Source organism: Zonotrichia albicollis, chromosome 18 (assembly GCF_047830755.1).
Source record: "Zonotrichia albicollis isolate bZonAlb1 chromosome 18, bZonAlb1.hap1, whole genome shotgun sequence".
NCBI classification, from domain to species: domain Eukaryota; kingdom Metazoa; phylum Chordata; class Aves; order Passeriformes; family Passerellidae; genus Zonotrichia; species Zonotrichia albicollis.
Genome location: NC_133836.1, coordinates 1,347,900 through 1,368,350, shown reverse-complemented (window position 1 = coordinate 1,368,350; position 20,451 = coordinate 1,347,900). Strand labels below are relative to the sequence as shown.

Here is a 20,451-nt window from a genome sequence, read left to right as displayed (position 1 = left end):
GTTTAGAGTCAAACCCAAACATATGGAACAAACCCAGAGTCTGGCAGCCCGGGGGGAGGCAAAAAGAGCATCCAAGGCCATAGGGATGGATATGGAAACTGCTGGGCTGAGGGGGAAATCTCCCTGCAGTGTCAGCCTGGCCCAAAATCCCTTGTGAGCCTGAGGGGACAATGAGCAGAGAGACACGAACTGGAGGAGGTGTCAGCAAGAGGCTGGGAGAGGAACATTTCCCTTCTTGGCACGGGCCTTGGTGTCTGTTTGATGGATTCCTCACAGAGTGCCTGCAGTGCACACAGTGCCCGCCTTGCAGCTCTGCCTGCAGCTGCACAGGAGCCCCACAGGGCTGGCTGCAGCACAGGCATGAGCTGCAACAGGAGAACAACTGCAGCACAGCCATGAGCTGCAACAGGAGAACAATTGCAGCACAGGCATGAGCTGCAACAGGACAGCAGCTGCAGCACAGGCATGAGCTGCAACAGGACAGCAGCTGCAGCACAGGCATGAGCTGCAATAGGACAGCAGCTGCAGCACAGACCCCAGTGCTCTCATCCTGTGCTGAGCTCCCTGTGCAAACCCCAGTACAGGGGTACAAACCCCAGCCCAGCTCAGTCCTGGATGGGACTGCAGGACTGGCAGCAAGGGCGCTCCTTTGTGTGAGAGGCATTGTCACAACAGAGGAGTTCCTAGCAGGAAGTGCTAGCTCCTATTTGTATTGTTTATTTATTTGCTCCTTTCCAATTGCTGCTTCTGAGATTGCTGTTAGGATTTAATTTGCCATCCCCCTCTGGTGGCTCTCAGGTTTCCTTCTGGAAGCATAAGAGGAAATCCTTAAGACATACAGTTCTTCCTTAGATCTCTTACAATCAGCATTATGCACTGCAGAGCCAAATTAATGTATGCCCTTCCTCATTGTTTCCCTTCTTAATTCATTTCTTTCCATAAAGGCTCAGCAAGCAGCAATTTTCCAAGTGAGTTTTTAATCGCCTGAGCTCAGCATGATTACTGTCTCACAATCTAGTCACCATTTGATGCAATCAGTATTTCAGAATACAATCATCCTTTTTTTTTTTCCTCAAAACTGAATATTACACGGCCAACTGATAACACTTGGCTTCAAAGAAACGTGAAATACTTGCAGTGCTGTGTGAGAGAACAGAACCTGTGATTGCAGGGTCTTCCCCAGCCAAGTGCATGGAGGTGATGTGAAACACTTTTGTGAGATGGGGCACAAAGAAATTCATTATTCCAATGCAAAGAGCTCAGGCTGGGGAGGCGGGGAGGGAAAGAAGGGGAAGATGGGAATGTGGCATGCTGAAGTATTCCTTACTGCTGGGATGTTTGCTTTGAAAGGGCCTTTCAAGAGTACATGTTGCCAGGGGAGATTTTCTCTCCACAGCTTTTATTGCCACCCCACAAATAAAAGATTTCAAAACAGCCATACAGGAAATCTGCAGACTTAAACAGTTGCTGCCACACAGAAGCTGGAGACTTCCAGATTTCCCCAACCTGCAGTGAGTTTAGCATGAGAGATTATCAGAGTGAAATGAGAAAATCCTGCCTTGCAGTAAATGCTTCATTGCTGTGTTTTTAAGCACAGTTTGTGTACTATAAATGCCAAGAAAATGTTTTCATAATTGCTAAGTGAAGATCAGGATCTGAGGACAAAAAGCAGAGGCAAATGACACTGAAGGAGAGAAAGGATAAAGGGGCAGAGCAGCTGCAGCTGCTGTGCCCGTAGGGCAGGGCTGTGCCCATCCTGCAGCTGCTGCAGAGCACCAGGGGTGGCTTTGGTGTCCTCGCAAGGTGGCACAGGGAGAAACGCCCAGGGCTGCACTGGACCCTGGGTGCATTTCCATGGGCAGGATCCATCAGCAGGGCTGCCATGGAGAGCTCAGAGCCTGAGAGGCTTCTCCTGGTGCTGTCCCTGGAGAAAGTGAGAGCCCACGGGCTGTGGGTGCTGCCCAGCCCTGCTGTGGATGCCTCAGCACTGGGAGTGTTGGAGTTTGTGGAATTGGTGGGTTTGAAATCTCCCAGACAGCCATTTGCTGAGACCTTCTGTTCCTCACAAACGTGACAGTGGGGCTTGCTTCATTGCCTTATGCTATTATTGATATTTTCATCTTGTGTAACCAGTTCTGCTGAGGGAAAATCTAATATTGCCAACTTTGATCCCCTGAGTTCCTGTAAGGAGATGCCTCCAAGCTTTGGCCCATTTGAGGCAAGCACAGATGGTTTTGTACAGGAGTGTGGCTCCTCAGAGAAGGCTGCTGACCTTGTGTGAGCCAGGGACCCTGTTCTGAAGACTGAAGACATCCTGAAGGGGATTGCTGCTGCCTGTCTGTCGAATAATTCTTTCTGTCTGTCACTGGGAGTTCAGGAGGAGCTGCAGCAAGCTCAGGGAAAAGCCTGAGGTACCTGAGAATGTGTGGTCACCACAAACTGACATCAGAGCCCCTGCTGCAGGGCTGTCCTGCCATAAGGATGAGATTTCTGACAGCAGAGAGAATTTCCCTAAAACTCAGGAGCCCTCCTTGAAATCCTGGCAAGAATATGAAATTATTTCAGAATAAGCCAAATGGACAAAAAAATGTATGGGTTTTGGCAGCAAGCATGGTTAAAATCCCAAACAGAACTTCACCAAACCCTCCCTTGCACAGAACTGGAGATCAGAGCAAGGAAATATTTGAAGATTTTTGGAATGAAATAGGAAGTGAAGCTGCAGAGGAGGAGATGACAGCTGTCCTACCACAGCCTCCAAAGTGCACCTGCAGCACAAACACTGGGAAAAAATCCATGTGATGTCAGCTGAGAAGCCACTATTAAGAGAAACTTAAAAGAAGACAGGGAGCATGAGCCTCTTACAGAAAATAAAGGGAAAATCTATTCAGCCTTCAGTGCTGATTGCACAGAGAATAAAAGCAGAGTGCAGCACCTGCAGCAGGGATGCCTGGGATGCAAATGCTGCACAGGACTCGTGCTCTGCTTGGGCAGAAATGGGGCAGTCCCAGCACTGGCTTGCGCTGTGGTTAGTGTCCCCAGAGAGCAGCAGCACAAAGGAAAATTGTGCATTAATTAAGAAATTAAATCTGTCCTTCACATTAACTTGTTCTTTTGTAGCTCTAGCAAGGAGGAGATGAAAGTAAGGACGGACCTGGGGTTTCGTGGGAAGGAATTTCTGTGTCTGTGCATGGGATGGTCACATCTGGGTTGCACCTCTGGGGCTGCTCTCTGATTGTGTCCCCCTGAGCAAACCCCCTTGGGCCTGGCAATGTGACTGAAATTCAGATAAATCTCTGCTGCCTGAACCAGTCTGGTTGGCAACCACAGCAAAGAATGGACCTGAGCCTGCAGCACGTGGAAAATTGCAATTTATTTTACCCAAATCCAGCCTGAGCAATGTCCAGTTCATCCTGGTGCTCTCAGCCTGCTTGGTTACCTGATTTCTTTGTTTTCATTTTGCTTCCTCTGCCTCTTCTTCCAGCCATTTTCAACACTGGCTTTCCCCATCTGTTTTTTCAAGGGATTTTTAACGAAGCACCGTTTTTAATGACATAATTTCCTTTCCAGACACCGTGTAGAAGCATTTTCTGTTTGTGTGGCACCTGTAAATTTTCTGGTTAGGAAAGAGAACTTATAATTTCTAGTAAAAGAGTCAGATTTATAGGTTTTCTGTGATTCTGGGGATGTATTTTTATGTCTCACCTAGCTTTTACATAAACTTCTCTTGTGGTGAAATGAAGAGAAGGTAGAAACCTTTTCCCACTCTTCCCCTGTTTTTCTCTTCTTTCACTGTGGCATGTTTTTCTGTATCTACACAGCCCTAAGGGAAGATGTTGAAAAACAAAAGGAAAGAGGAAAACTCCTGAAGTACAAGAGCAAACTTATGGCAGCACTCTGCAGTTTGTCACTTGCCTTTCATGCATGAGCAGGAACAGTTGTTTGTGCCCAGATTCCAGGGGAAACTGAAGAACTTTACAGATCTGTCTTGGCATTTGGACAGGGTTCATGCCAGTCCATGGCAGAAAGACTGACAGATAGGGAGGCCAGCTCGTTTGTAAATGGATTTTAGCAGGGTGTTGTTGGATGAGAGAGAAGCCCAGTCCACGTATGTCATACAGGCTTTGGATCAAAAATGCTCCAGTGAGGAGGACTCAGGTAGCTCTGCACTGCTTTTTCTGATAATTCAATCTCTGCCTGTAAGTGGAAGTCAATAGTGAAGTATTGATTTCAATAAGTTGTGGTTTCTGAAGAGCTCTGTGAAAAAAGTAAAATTTTGTGTCATCCAGAATGTGGCGTTTCGACATTTGTTCTCACTGTGATTAGGTTTTTTTAAAGTTCTCCTCAAAAGAGGAAAATTCTGTGGTTTGGTTTGTTTTCTGCCATGGGAGGGAAATGCGAAAATCTTTCCTTGGAGTAAATGCTTCATTGCTGTATTTTAAAGCACATTTTAGGTGAATCATTTTGTGAAAAATTATATTCACAAAATGTGAAAAATTCACATTTTATGTGAATATTTATGCAGAATCTTTTTGCTGTGATTTTTGGGAGTTCTGGACCTGCCACCCCTGTGCTGTTGGAGATGTCCCCTCACTCCTGCAGGCCTTTGGGAGGGGACACAGCATCAGTGCCCAGCAGTGCCAGAACATTCAGTGCATTATTCACTGTAGCACTGCAGCAGCCAAACATCCCTACTGCACCAGGCATTTGTAATTACCTCTGTATAATTACGTTTGTAATTATAAATATAGGTAATTATAAATAATTGTTTGTAATTATTAAGATATTCTGCTCTGCAGAGGCTGGGATGTGCCTCTTTCACCCTGGTTGGAGTTTGGATTTCCTGGCACAATGGGAGTGGAGGAGCAGGGAGGGCAGAGCAGGGGTCACCCTGAGCTCTCTCCCTCAGCAGCTCCTGCAGGATTGGTTCTGCTCCATTCTCTGCTCCTTCCTGCACAGAGGGACCATCCACTCCTCTCCTGCCCCAGGTACAGAGCACAAAGGCAGCTGCTGCTGTGAGCAGCACATTTTCCACATTTTTGGTACCCAGGGACTTTTCCTTTCCAGTCTCCGATCCAGGGGAGCTCCCTGTGTTTCCTGAGGAATATTCCCTGTGAGTGCTGTCCCTGGAGCACAGCTCAGGCCTGGCACAGTCCAGAGGGAAATTCCAGAGCCCTTTCCTGGTCAGGAGCCTCTCCTAATACTGATCCTCGGTGCCACCCTGGATTAGATGAACAAGGCAGTCCACTCTAGTCCAGTCTCAGAAGACCAGAGGAGAAAAGTAATTTTTAGGTAAAAACTCTTGATCTTCTCTCCAAATAATTCTGTTGAAGCACTTGGCTGAATGAATGCAGTTTAAAGGCTGCTTTTCTTGGCTGTGTTGTCTGTCCTAAAGTCCCTTTTTCACTAATAATGAATTATTTGTGGCTCAGAGACCAAAAACTAACTGGGAAGACTTATGAATGTCGATGCAGCACTATCTAAGCATAGAACCAGAGTTATCTTCACAAAACAAAAGTGTGCTGTTGTGTATCTAAGAGCTTTCTGGGGATTTTTTCTGGTTTTCTGTTGATCCTTTGGGATAATGATGGCGTATCCTTGTGTTACTGGGAGAAGATTAAAGGCTAGATTAGTGTGGCAAATATTCATGACTTAAGACATTCCTCTTAATGCTGTTAAGCTCCCAAGCTTTGCAGCCTGTCTGTCTGCTCCTAGGGGCTGTGCAGTGCTGTTGTTGCTGCCATGGCAGCCCTGGGGGAGGGATGCTCTGTGCCACGGCAGGAGAGCAGCACCTGGGGCTCCTTCTCCTTGAGGGGTGCCTGGAGAGGCTCCCTGGAACAGAATCTGGCACAGATAAATGGATAAAGCAGGGATTTGTTAAAAGGCCTTCAAAGGATGCACCTTGGGCAGTGCAAGAGCCCGGCCAGGGCTACACCCAAGCTGGATGGCATGGCATGAGTTTTCACACTTTTATCAGTTTTGGTCCATTTCCATGTTGGGTTCAGTGTCCAATCCCAGCTCCAGGTTGTGCAGTCCCACCCTCCCAGGTTGCTCCCCTCAATGCTCGGTCGCTTTAAAATTTTTGGGGCTGGAGCTGCAGCTGTCCTTGGTTCTGGGGCTGGAAAAGGATTGAGAGTGGGACTGAGGAGAGGAAAAGGATTGAGAGTTACTGAGGAGAGGAAAAGGATTGTTCTGTGGGACTGAGGAGAGGAAAAGGATTGTTCTGTGGGACTGAGCTGTCAGGAGAGCTGCTGACACTTCATATGGAGTTCAGAAATACACACTAACACAGTGCAGAGTCTGGAAAAGATGGAAGCTCAGCCTTCAGGCCTGGTGAGGGTTCGTGCAGGAGCAGCCCAGGGGTTGATGGGCCCCTGCTCTGCTCCCCTGTGCTCTGTGCAGAAGGGGCAGGCTGAGCTCTCCTGCACGAGGGCTCTGCTCCCTTGGTGCCCTGAGCTTTGTGCACTCTGTGTTGTCACTCCTATGGAATATCTGCATTCCCCAGGAATGTGGAGAAACCAGCAGGCACAGAAGGGTGGCTGGCTTCAGTAGTTAGAGCTGATCTGCTGGGGTTTCTCAAATACAGTTTTTAGAAACCTCTGTTTCCCACTGTTAAAATATTTTTGAAAACTTGAAGGATATGCAATTCATGACATTGAATGAATATGCATGTAATTGTTTCTTTTTCTTTAATTTCATGGAGCCTTAGATCTTAAATTTCAGTCACAGGGATTAGAGCCATGAATCATAACATTTAGTTTACTTAGTGCTCAGAAAATGACTTTTAAAGCCCATTATTCTGCAAAGAACGTTACATCTGATGCTGCCTGAGTATTTTCCCCTTTTACTTTTCTCACCCATCTGCAAATTATTGTGTCAGTTTCTAACCCCATTTGTGTGAGCAATTCAGCTGGGGGAAACCAGAGAGGGGGGAAAACCCCACCTTAGCTCGTAGCTCAAACATATGTGTTATTTTCACCTAATTAACAGCTTTTACAGAGCAGGTTCCGTGTTTGCAATTAGATGGGTGCAAGAAGGAGCTGGTACCATCTGCTGGGGTTTCACCACAGAAACAGCTCTTGAGCCCTTCTGGGATAGCAGCTGATGAATATGAGAAATGTGGATGTTTACATAAACTAACGAGTGCTGGTACTGCCTTATCTGCACAAGTGGAAGGATCAAATATTTAAGCAAATCCACCTCAGACGAGACTGTGTGCTTGGGATTGGTGCTGGGGAGAGATGCTTTGTCTCATGCTGGGAATGGAGATGTCTGATGGAGATGAGCAGCCTGGCTGGAAGGATGCTGACAAGGCAGCAGGAGCCAGGCTGGCCTGCATGTGAGACTGCTCCAAAGAAACAGAAACTCACGGAGCAAGAATGGGACTGACAGGATTTTGATCACAAGCGGATAAAGGAGATCCTGCTCTAAGCTCTGCTCCATGTGTTCTCATTACCAACAAAAGGAGTGATTGAATGGGAAGAAAGAAGCATTCCTGAAGCTTTCCCTAAACACAAACTGTGCTGAGACTGAAGTCAGCCTGAACTTGCTTCATGTGCACCTGCTCTGCTGCATCCTGGCAGTGGAACTGCTGCTCCATCAAGGGATGAGTGCAGTTGGTCCAAACAACTTGAAGTGTGACAGAGCAGAGAGTCTGAGCCTCCAGAACCACACTGCCTGCAAGTCTTTGTTCCAAGCTTGTGTCGCAGTTGGCTGTCACTGCATTACAATAGACAGTGAAGTCCTCCCAGCCCTGAAAGCTCCTGGTCCAGGGCCAGTAAAGCAGGAGAAAGTCTCTCACTTGCTTCAACAAGGGCTGGATCAAATTTCAGAGGCAGGCTGTGTCCCTGCCATCCTGTTCTCCTTCACACATCTCAGCAGAGCCTCTCTGGTTCCCCATTCCCTGCAGCAATGCTGTGCTGTGAGCAGAACTAATTCAGCCACCTCTAGCATTTGGCTCTGGATATTTGAGCACAACAACTCAGCCATCTCTAGCATTTGGTTTTTGGTATTGAGCAGAACCAACACAGCCACCTCTAGCATTTGGCTCTCGGTATTGAGCAGCATTTCTTTTCCTGCAGGGCAGGTGACATTCCTGGGGGACCAACCACTGCCTGTCCCAGGCATTCTCTTCTCTTCCAAAGGCACCAGCACCTCAGCATGGCCATGGAGCTCACCTGATGCTGATAATCTCTCTTTCTCAGTCTGCACGTGGTGATGAGAAAGCAGAAACTTTTCATTCCAACACAATTCCTCAACTTGATTTTTGTTAATTAAAATCTCAGCTGATGGGTAGAGGATCTCATTTTGTGAAGCAGAGAACATTTTGGCGGCCCCCATGTGCTGCTTTAGCTGCTCCCCGTTTGCTCTCAGTGTTCCCTCTCCACAATCAATCAGGAGGAAAGTGGAGCAGCTGCCCTTGCTGTGTGCTGTGGATGCCCAGGGGTTGCTGCTGAGCTGGAATTCAGCAGCAGGCTGCAGTGTGAGTGCTCACCCACCTTTCTCTCCAGAGCTGTGCCCCTGCCAAAGTTCTCCTCTCCAGCAGGAACGCCCCTGCACCGTGCTGGGGAGAGAAGGGGAGCAGCTGCTCTGCACCTGGGACTGCAATCCTGGCACATCTCAAGTGTTGTTTAATAATTTTGCACAGATCAACAGTTTTTGAATAGTGCACACTCCGTTCCGTTCAGCAGGTTTTTAAACTCTCATCGTGCATTCATGGATCAGTGCACCTTCTCTAAGGCTCAGCAATTGTCTGCATTGTTAAACCCAAATGTTAATGCCTGCCACGCTGTCCTTCCCTCTAGTTCAGTGCATTTCAATGGGGGTTAAACGCTAAAACCACTCTTAAAACTTCAAACACCCATTCACATCATCACAGGCTGTACCTGGGCTCATCTCCCTCCTCCCTCGGTTTCCTGCTTAGGATGAAGAGCATTGGAGCTGCTTCAGGCTCAATTTGGCATATCTCATTCTTTACCTTTTCTCCAGTGAAAGCTGGTGGTTGGGAGGAGGAAATCCTTCTAATCCTGTTGGTGAGTGTGGCTGTTGGAGTGCTGTGAGCCAGGCAGTGTGTCCTGTTCCTGTGGAGCATTATTATTCAATGGTAAGATGAAAAACAAACACATATCGAGCACATGGGATGGGGAATACTCGGCTTAAACTCTGGCTATCGTTTCTAAGTAGGAAAGAAAGCTCAGAATATATCTCAGGGGATTCCTAAAAACAACACTCCTATCTGAAACTACAGCAGCTATTTCAGAGAACAGTACTTGGAGACCTGCTTTGCCAATAAAAACAAATTAACGGGAAAAGAATGTTTCAAAAATGACACTTCCAAGACTGTTCTGCACATGTGGAAGATTAAAAGGGAATAAAACCTCTTGTTTTATTAGTTTAAATTCCAGCATCATGTCATTTGCCATCCTTTACTCTGATATTCTTAATCTACCATTTGCCTCAAATTGCTCGCAGGCAATATCTGCAGACCCCAGTGCACAAGAGGAGCTGGGGCAGGGGGAGGCAGAGCTGTTGTGAGTTTCTGAAGCAGTGGTGAAGGCTGTTTTGGCAGCAAGCACCTCTTTTCAAGGGTGAATTTGAACCTCAAATTTAAATCATCTGGGGACCTGACTAGATAACCAAGTGGCTGAGTTTTTCAGCTGAAACACTCTGTGTTAGACCAAATTCTGATACACGTGGTGTCTGCCTCAGTTTTCTTAAAATGTGTTGTAAAATTAGCACCATCCCTTTGGGGCTGGTGTCAAAAACTCACAGGTGAGAAGTGCCACAGGACAGCTTTGCACCGTGCTTGGTGTCACACTTACATCCTCTTAGGCAGCGTTGCTTTGCACTGAATGGATTAGAATTCATTCCTTTGGGTAGGAGTTTCTCCTTTATAATTCATTACCCGTGTCCATGCACAGCTGTGTGTAAATGCCAGTGAGAAGTGTTTGCCTGCAGGTGAGAAAGGCTGACCTTGGTCCCCCTGAGGTGCTGCAGACAGCAGAGGGATGTCCCTGGGGCTGAAGCAGATCTTGCCCTCCCCTCCCACACTAGAGAGTGCAGAGGGAAATGGTTGTGCCCAGCAGGGTTTCCCAAAAACTCCTGAATAATAAACAGCCAGAGCACTGTGGCTGTCTTGTCTCCTGTGAGGCTCCTTGCAGGGTGACCTGCCAGCTGAGGGTGAGGAAGGAGCTTGGAGCAGGCCCTGCACGCAGAGAGGAGCCACAAGCAGGGATCTCTTGTTGTCCTGTCAGTTCACGTCCCCTCTGTTTTACCTGCTCCCCCAAAGGGTGCAGAAACCTTTGTGACCTGAACATCAAATAGTTTCCCAATTACTCCTCCCAAACTGCTATCTTCCTCTGGTCGGGATTAGCCTAAAGTGAGGAGGCTGTCACACACTGTACAGGGCAAATTGAGCTTTTTTACAATTACCTGTGGGGATTGGAGCCAACCACCTGCTTCAAAGCCCTGAGAGGTTAATTGCAGCTCTCTTTCTCTTGACCTGCACACGGTGGCTGGCCTGCTCCCCTGCAAAGTGTCTCAAACAGCACTTTCTGGGGCTGCCAGGCAGCTGACAATGGATGCTGACAGACTGCTTTACACAGCCTTGCTCCGTGTATTTTACATGAGAGGGTGGCATTCTAAGCTTTTGCTGATTCTTCTCACTGTGTAGTGTTTGTAGGAGAGATTTAAGAGCCTTTTCCCTCTTTGTTCCCTCAGAAGCAGCAGCTCAAAGGGATTCAGTGTGGAAGCCAGGCAGCTCTGGTGGGAACAGGCAGCACTGGGACCAGTTCCCCTCCCAGCAGCATCCCCAGCACCTCCGGCAGTCAGAGAGTGGCTGCTGGTTTGGAGGGGCCTGAAAAGGAGAGAAAGTGCAGGGGGACGTTGCTGCAGGGCCCAAGGCTCACGGGGTGTCCATTCCCTCTAGAGCAGTGAGAGGGAACAGCGCTGCTGCCATGGAATCACAGCTCCAGGATGGAATCAGCTCTTTGTCCTGGCTCTCGAGTGGGTCCCAAGGGAAAAAAGAGTGCTGGACATTTCCTGTCCATACTCAAGGCCCTCATTTCCTACAGATGAGCCAAGTCTGCTTTTTAGCACCAATTGTAGTGAGGTGAGTGAAAGGAACGTGGCAGTAATGAAATATGTGTGAGTGAAACAGAAGCTTCCTCATGGGAGCTTCACTCTATGTTGCTTGTCATGGGGTTCAGCTGGATTTTCCTTTGAATTGTCTGTATGCTTGTACTTAACAGAGTAAACTCAAATTCTAGATAGAGAACTGAAACAACAATGGCTCTCTTCAAGTTTTCTTATCCAGGCTGGGTTGTTTTCTGGGAGATTCACTTGAGTGAATGCTGAGCTCTGAACGCTGCACTGGGTGCACAATAGCATAGTTATATTTCCTGCTTTGTACTTACCTTCTGGTTCGTATATAAATGACTGAATGTGTCTGTCTAAAACTAAAATCTGTGACATTTGTAAGCCTAGATGTGAAATCTGCCCCCAAGGTTCCCCTGGTGGGAGACCCCTAAAAAGTGCTGTGCCAGAATTAAGAGATGAACGGGACTTTTGGTTTCTTTGGTCTTCAGGCTGTTTATTTTTCTTTTATCAACAGTTCAGCATGCTGTCTACATACCAGACTTAGCCTACAAAGAGAAGGCACCAAAAAAGTCACAAAACACACAGGTTCAAGATATTTTAAAACTATTTTGTCCAATTAACCCTTAGAACGTATTTTATTTCTACTCTCTACCAATAACGAATTATTCTTGTGTCCACCGTGGTTCTTTTTTTGTCTGCCATGTTTTGTTGTCTTTGATTTTGTTGATGCCATGTCAAAATGTCCTTCCTTTAATGTTTTTCTTCTAATCTCTGCCCAGTTGGTAGAATTTGCTATGTCTCTTGATGGATCTTTTGTATTATTATTTGAAATGGCTTCTGGAATCTAAGGAAATGGGACAAAATCTGTTTGTATTTTGCGGGTTTGTGTCCTGCAAAGATGTTCTTTCTTTAAGTTTCGAGGCTGTATTCACTCCTTCCCCTGGTGAAAAACATGTTCACTCTCCTGTGAAAATTTAAAAGGTTAATTAAAGGGCAATAAGAGACAAGGACCATAGAGCAAAGGTTATTATGGCTGGGGGCATTTAGAAATAAAAACCATATATTTATGACAAAGTTACTTTAACATCACACATAAAAAATCAATTTTCATATTTGTGAAAAGCCAATATTATAATATGTATTATAACACATACTTATATGTGTTATAGTATATAGAGCATACTATAATAGTAATAGTATATATTATATTATATTATATTATATTATATTATATTATATTATATTATATTATATTATATTATATTATATTATATTATATTATATTATATTATACTATATTATATTAATAGTATATATTTTTATATATTATTATATTTATATTATATATTACATATAATATATATTACATTATATTATATTATATTATATTATATTATATTATATTATATTATATTATATTATATTATATTATATTATATTAAGTATATATACTATTTCAATGCTATGTCTAAGCTAAATTAACAGTAGAAATGGAAGCTATATCTTCATAACAAAGTGATTTTAACATGACACATATAAGATCCATTTTAATATTTGCGAAAAGCCACTATCATAATGTGTATCCATACCACCCCTCTGTATGAGGAATTGCTGGTTGCATTTATTGCTGTGTATTAGAATTGGAGGGTGCAATAATTGATTTGGCCACAGGTGGCGCTGCAGGAGGAGGTTTAAGGTCTTGTTGTCGTCACAAAATGACGTCAGCGGAAGTACTTAGCATAAATTACGGAAGTGCAGGGCGCCGCCATTTTGCGTACGGAATAGGTGTGCAGGGCGCCGCCATTATGTGGGAAGGGCATAATGAGTGTCTGGGGAACTCCCGCGGAACGGCCATGGTGAGTGATTGACAGGCCGGGAGGCGGGGCCTCGGGCGGGGCCGGAATGGCTGGAGGGAGGTGCGGGCTGGGGAGCGTTGGCTCCGAGCTTGGGTGTGTGAGAGAGCGGGCGGGGAATGGACACTCCGCGCCGCTGCTGTGGGCAGTAAAGAAGGGCTGTTTGCGATCTCTGGTCTGTGGGCAGTAAAGAAGCGCTATTTGCGATCTCTGGTCCGAGATTCCGTCCGCCCGTCCCGAGGGAGCCCTGTACTCCCGCAACCTCCGTCTGCTCCGCCAAAGCCACGTTTGTGACTTAAAAACCGCCGCGGGTCGCGCTCCGCTCCCCCCGGGCAGAAGGGAACGGCCTTTTGCGCTGGTTGCGGTGGTTTTGCGTACCCGGGGCGGTCCGTGCGGTCCCTGGCTGCGCAGGTTGCGGACCCTGCGCCCTTTGCGTACCTGGGGCGGTCCGTGCGGTCCCTGGCTGCGCAGGTTGCGGACCCTGCGCGCTTTCCGCGATCGCAGGTGGCCGCGCACCGGGGATGGGCCCGCCCGCTCCAGGGCTGCTCCTCGGCAATTCGGGGCGTCCCCCGGCTGTGGGGAGCGCCTCGCAGGGCTGGCATGTCCCCTGTTCCTGGGGGAGCCGTGGGAAGCGATCTGCCAGGCTGTGCCGACGCTGCGGGAGCGGGGGCAGGGGCGTGCCCGCCCCGCCGCTCATGGCCGCACGGGCCGAGGGGCCGCACGGGCCGAGGGGCCGCACGGGCTGAGGGGCCGCACGGGCCGAGGGGCCGCACGGGCCGAGGCCGGGCGCTCTTTGGGGCGCTGATGATCTCCTTAGCCTCTTGTGCCGCTTCGGTGCATGGCGTCTGCAGGCTAGAACCTCACACACCACCCTACATGCTGGAAGAAGTTTTGCTGCTGCTGTGTTCTTTAGTGTAGCAGCATTGTATGGTCTGAGATTCACAGAGTCCCACAGAAAGGGATTTAAAAGAGCCCCTGGGTCTGCGTTTGGAAACTGTTCCTGCACCCAGTGTAAAAGATCTTTTAGTTGGGACAGCCCTGGGATGATGTTCCCTGCCCGGTGAATCTAGGAGATCTAAGGCGTCTCTTTCTGATCTAGATACTACGTTTCCCATTGTGTGTGATTAACCCTGCAGAACATAAATCCTACCTGACTTTTCGCTGTCCGTTTCTCCTCCTCGGTTCCTCGTGGGTCTCCAGCATCCACGTTCTGCTCCAAACCACTTCACCAGCGTCTAGGGATTTCCAAATTCTTTTTTCTTCCTTTTTTCTTCTTTCTTTTCCCTGGGGATTTTCCAGCTCACAGCTGCTGTTTCTTCAGAGAGGTCCCAACCTCCAGAGGTGTCCCCACCCCAGGGCACCCCTCACTGCTGGCTCTTGGCTTTGTGTCTGCTCTGCCAAGGCCAGGGTTGAGGCGCCCCAGACGGTGTTGTGTGTTCAGACTCAGATGTTTATTATTTCTTATCTACATTACAAGTCCTGACTTCTACAGCATTCTGGTAACAAGCTACAAAACGGCCAACTGTTTTTCTCTACAAGGTCTTTTAAGGCTAAACTATCCAATTAAGAAATGACACCTAAATTGTTTTCACTTTTATCCCAATAACTAATCCCTTGTGTCCCGCACTGCGGACTTTTCTGTCCAATTACACACCACCACCCAAACCCATGGAGAAGAAGGGAGAAGAAGGTGAAGAAGAAGGACCAGCCTCCGCCCTAAAACCTCCATCTTGCTCTACATGTATTGTTATATTCTAAACCCTTAAACTCTTTAAGTTTTCCACCCTGTGATGTTACACACTTCTAATCAAACTCCACACCCACAATCCCAGTTGTGTCATTCCATTTTGGGAGCCTTCTCCACGGCCTCAGGTCAAATGCAGTGTTCTCTTGTGGGTCTGTGCCTTTCAGCACAGAAAGTTTGAAATACTCAACATCCAGCATTCCTAGACTGATATTTTTATAGCTACAATTAATGTCCATTTTCAGTTCCCTAATTTAGCACCTTTCTTGTCTGCTGACAAGAACATTTGATGCAGCAAGAAGAGAATCTGAAAAATTAGCTGCTGTCTTGTCAGATATTAGTTATTCCCCTGATCCGGCCTTGATGTTTATCCCTCCCTCTTTGAGTTTTCTTAATTATTTCTGTCTTGTATTAATTCTCACATAACTCCCTCGATGTAAGCTTTATGGTTTAGAATCTCAACTGCTCATTCAATTAATGGGCTTGCTTAATGTGCTTAAACTTTCCAGAGACGCTCGTGACACATTATGAGGGAGGGAAAAAAATATTCCAAGTCTGCTCCATCTCATTTGTGATACTCCTGAGCCTGAAGTCCATTTTAAGCTCTTTATCAGATTATCTAGATTTATTATTTTATATTCTTGTGTTCATTAAGCATTTATGTGGAGGAGTGTTCTCTCCAGAAGAGGGACTGTGTTTCCTTTGCCCCATCCCTCATCACCTGGCTCAGCCCCTCTGTAAATGAGCAGTTGTAGTTTCAGTACATTGAAAAGGATCTGAGAGGCTGACTTTAATATGGCAAATGTGGAAGGACAGATCTTTTACTTCATATCTGAAAACTGTATTTTTTGAGCAAAATAAGCATCTGCCAGAGGTTTTCTCTATTTTTTCTTGGCTCAGTGACCCCTAATCCCTGTTAATATCTGAAAAGATTTGAGGTTGGTTTGCAGAGGGAACCCAGCCTGTGTCTCAGCCTATTCCCCCCTGAAGCCTACATGAGTTATCTCAGTAATTCCAGGAAAGCAGAATTTAACCACGGGCTCAGCCAGGCTCCCTCTGTGCCAGAGCCTTGGGCAGGTGACAAGAGCAGCCCTGACAGGAGAACAAAGTGCATTCCAGGGACACAGCCACATCTCATCAGCTGTGGGCTCCAAAGATTAAAACCACTCTGAAACCATGGGCTCTGTGCGAAATGAGCTCCTCTCTCTCTTCAAGGCAGAATGCAAACCAGATAAAGATAAAATACCTGTACACATGCAGGTATATAACTCATATTATACATGTAAATAAACATGAATATTGTACATTAATGTTATACATGGCTGGGTGTTTGTGTATCTAAAACTACACTGTTTGTATAGCTAAAACCACACACACACATATTTATAAATATATTAGAAACCCCTCCCTGACAAAGGAGTCCTGTCTTCCTGGATGCAGATTGAATTAGTTGCTACATCATGGTTTTATATAAATGAGATCTGTGCTCAGGACCTTGATTTTGTGCCAGAAGATCCCTGGAGCCAAGAGGGCAGATGAGTTGTAGAACACAGCCCACACGCTGCTTTTAGCAGAGGTTTCATGGAATGCCACGGAGCAACTATGAATACATTTTGTTAAAACAATTACTGAGAAGTCCTAAAAAATAATGCTTCTGCTGCACTTCTGCTCATGAGCCATAAGGGGATCTTTGTCTTTCAGCATTACAGTGCTCAAGGAAAAGGGAAAAGATTCTGGTTTATGGTTCTGAGTCAGTCTTTTTCTTACTAACATATGGCCCCATTTTTCCTGGTTCTTTAAGCAAGTTGTAAACATAAACGTTGATGCACATGGAGTTTGATTCATGAAGGGTTTAATTTGCCTAATATAAAAGATTCACACAGGTTATATAACATCATTAAATTATTTTTGTAGTTTGAGTAGTATCCTTTGAGGAAAGCACAACTCTTTCCCTGGGGTCCATTTATCACTGTTTGCTTCTAATTAGAGAACTGGAAATGCAATATGCATGACTTAGATTTGCAGTGTTGTCTTAGCCCTCATGTATCATCCTCGTTCTTCCTCAGGAACTTTTATTCATTTCCTCATTTTTTATATGTATTTTTTTAAGGTTTCTGAGAGCTGTGACTCCATCTTTGTTAATGGCAAGGAGATGAAGAGCAAAGTGGACACCATAGTGAATTTCACGTACCAGCATTTCACCACGCAGCTGGAGGTGACGGTCTGGGTGCCGCGGCTGCCGCTGCAGATCGAGATCTCCGACACCGAGCTCAGCCAGATCAAGGGCTGGAGGATCCCTGTCACCTCCAACAAAAGGTGGGTATGTCCCCAGCATGGCCAGCTCCTCACACTTGCCTGGGGGGCTGCTTTTACAGCACAGCCATTTGAGAATGAGCATTTAAAAATTGCAGTCTGCCTCAGCCCTCATTCAGACACTGGACAGTTTAAAAGGCAGAGCTTTGCCTGGAGCATTAATCAATCCCACACAATCTCAGGACATTGGATCACACATTCCTGAGGAGAAGGATCCGGACATCTCCTGTAGGTGTCACACAGCCCTGTGTGTGTATGTGTGAGACATTCAGCACTGCCAGACCTCAGTTCTGTCTGCTGGGACAAATAACAGGGCCAAGGAAGGGTTCAGGTGTCACTGCCTTGGACCAGGTGACCCAGGTCTCTTCCAACCCACACCCTCTGTGATTCCATGGCTTTGGGTGGTTGTTCAGTCTGTGCAGACCTGGCTGCTGCACTACTTAGCAGCTCTGAATGAAGTAAGAAACAATTCCTACTGAAGATCATGTTCCACCAGGAAGAAGTGGACAGGGAAAAAGTAGAGCAGAGACAGTGGGGCTTCTGAGCTCTGATCCCATCATTCCCTACTGGAAATGCCCATTCTGTAATAACCATCATTTGCAAGATAGAACTTCCTGTGTTGGTAGATTTCAGGTGAAATTGAAAAATATTAGTGGGGAAAAGGCGTGACACCAGGTCAGATTTATCACCCATGAAAAAGCCTTGCTGGCAGCAGCAAGGGGAGTGCTGAACACTGTGGCAGCTCCAGCTAAAGCTCTCCAGTGCCCAGGAGAACATCTCAGCTCCTGAGGAGCCTGGAGAGCCCAGACAGCAGTGGAGAACTACCCAACACTTCATAAAGGCACAAAACTAGGAGTAGCACACAACTTGCAGGGTGGTCAGATCACGAGCTCCAGAGAAGGGCAGTGACTGACCTCTTGATTATGTGGGCATTTTTCTGGCTATGGCAGAGGAGGTGATGAGAATCTGGCACAAGGGAAGTTGCAGTGTTTGCTTCAGTGACAAAGGCAGGAAGAGCTGTGCTGGGTGAGGAATGAGTGGATTTAAGCTGACTGCTTAAATCTTCACTGAACTCCCTCTCCTGCCTGTGCTGTCCCAGCCCTGAGGCACAGCTCCTGCTGAAAGCAGTGGGATTTTGCTGAGCACACAGCTGCAGGATTAGGCTGGTGTTTATTGCAGGAGCAGACATTCAGCCCTGCTTAGCAGTCGTGGGCATTCTCAAGTTAAACCCATTACAGGCAGCACTGGAAATTTCCCCCCTGGTGTCTCCTCCTGATTTATTTGGCCAGCTGAAATAAAGAGAATGGTCTGAGAGTCTGCTCTGCTTGCAGGCTGGCAGGCTTTGCAGAGTTTTGGTGCAAAGCATTTGCTGCTGCTTGGATTGCTCTGGAGCTGCTGGCCCACGTCCTGCAGGCATTTTCCAAAGTGTGGACACTGTGCCATCCCCCTGGAAGGTCCATGGCCACGTGAGCAGCAAAGGTTCCAACAGGAAACAAATGATCTCTCCTTTTATTGACCATTCATGGGGATTTTTAACTTTGCAGGGCAATTCTGAATCAATAGTTCAGAGCCAGCATTAGTTGTGCTCATGCTGACATTTACTTTGCACATAAGGTTTTTACATTTCCTTTATTTTTAGATTTGGATGATTTTACCTGAGATTTAGTGGCTTTTCATTTTGGCACTTTTTTATTATTATGACTTTTCTCTTTACTTTTTAATCTGCTTATACCTCCACCTCCTATGTGTTTCCCCAAATCCTAAACATGGGGGAGTTTTTATGAGTTTTTTGGTGATAAGCTGAAGCACTCAAGACATTTGGACTGCAGTCAGGAGCTGTGGGTTTGAGAGTAAGCAGAGTGCTTTTATCTTTGCAAAAACTCCAAATCCAAGCATTTCCCAGCAGGTGAGGCCATAGCATTTTGTTGTTTCAAGTTTGCCTTCATGTGAGAGCCAATATTGGCAATTTGCACGAGGTTTTTGATATCTGTCCTTGAAGGAAACTCAAGGATTCTTTCCAAAGTCCCTGACAACCGGCTTTGGCAGCCTTGGACTTAGCCCAAAAATCCACTGAAACTGTGTCACTGTTCTGGTCATGGCAGGATTGCAGTGTGGCTCCTTGTAGCTCACCTCAAACCACAAACAAAACAATTTCCCACTTTGCTCCTGTCCTGCAGGGCTGGTGTCCTCACACCACTGCTTGTGCTCTCAGCAGGAGCTGCACATTGCTTTGAAGTCATTCATCAACATACAGCAGGCAAAATGATGGAATGTTTTACAGGGATTGTGCACAGACACTTCAGCAACCTCCAGAGGTTCTTCCATCTCCTCTGGCTGCCCCAGGGCCTCGTTCCCACTCCCACAGCGTGGCTGCCTGGGCCAGATGGCAAAATAGAGCTGGGTTTACAATAATCTTAAACGTGTTTATTGGTGCTGTTAGCAAAAGAAACGTTTGTGCATCAGCATAGCTGTTCTTCTGATACAGCTGCTCTCCTTCAGACCTCAGAGAGTTTATGTGCCCCAGATCACATCTGTTCTTCCCAGGGGTGGCTCTCCAGCCAGTAAAATGTCTTGCTGCTCCCCGTAAACCCTGCCATGTTTGTAATTGTAAAACACATGTGATTACAGACATGTTTGCCTCCCTGACTTCTTGGATCATTTCCACAAAGCCATGAAGAAAGCAGGGTCTTTAAAAACTTTTACAAATATCCCCTGCACATTGAACTGTGTTGGTTTGTAGCTGGTCTGAACAACTGCAGGAGCAGGAACTTGTCAGCAGAAAGGAAAAGAGAGGCTGCTTTTATGCCAAAAACTGGAAAAAAACCCCAATTCCTCTGCCCTGTGTAAGAGCAGCAATACAATTTACCAGATCTCCTACAAATATATGGCAAATCTTTAATATTTTCAGCAGGAGAACTTGATCTCTAGTGAGTGCTGCTGCAGACAGGAGGAGCCTCCCTGGGCAGGTGAAATTCAGCTCCACCATCAGCTCCTGAGTGGTGCCTGAGCCAGCACAGGCTGCACAGACCCCCAGCCTCAGCAAACAGCAGGTCTATATTTAAATTAAAGTCAAATATTAGAGCGTAGAAGAGGTCCAGGCAGACTCTGCTAGTCTAACAAGAACATTTATTTCTATTCTTCCTGCATCTGCAAAATAATTACCTTGTTCTTGAGGTTCCTGCACCAGCTCTGTGCACACATATTTACATGGCATGAGTGGCTTCAGCTTGCATTAATAGGAGTTGCATGGCTAAAGTCTCCCAGAACAAGCTGGAATTTAATTTCAGTAAATATTTGCAGCTGGGATAGGACGTTGTTTTCAGGAGGCTCCCAACACCACCAGCACAGGCTTCACTTCAGACAGGGTTTATTGAGCTCTGCTTTGGTCCTGTCCAGTTCTGGAGACAAAAGCAGGAAAGCTGGCCTGGGTTAAATGCAGGATAGGAG

The 20,451-nt window shown here is 46.5% G+C and overlaps 1 protein-coding gene across 3 annotated transcripts in view; it reads left to right on the top strand.

Moving 5' to 3' along the window:
- Positions 1-20,451, top strand: part of LOC102068110 (transmembrane protein 132B) — a 212,072-nt gene that overhangs the window by 178,932 nt on the left and 12,689 nt on the right. For 2 of the 3 annotated variants that reach the window (XM_074554626.1, XM_074554627.1), the window contains one exon: positions 16,802-17,007. In XM_074554626.1, the coding sequence (XP_074410727.1) occupies positions 16,802-17,007 (206 nt within the window). Of the gene's footprint in view, positions 1-12,825; positions 12,951-16,801; positions 17,008-20,451 lie in introns of those variants that run through there. The other variant, XM_074554628.1, reaches the window with a different exon arrangement.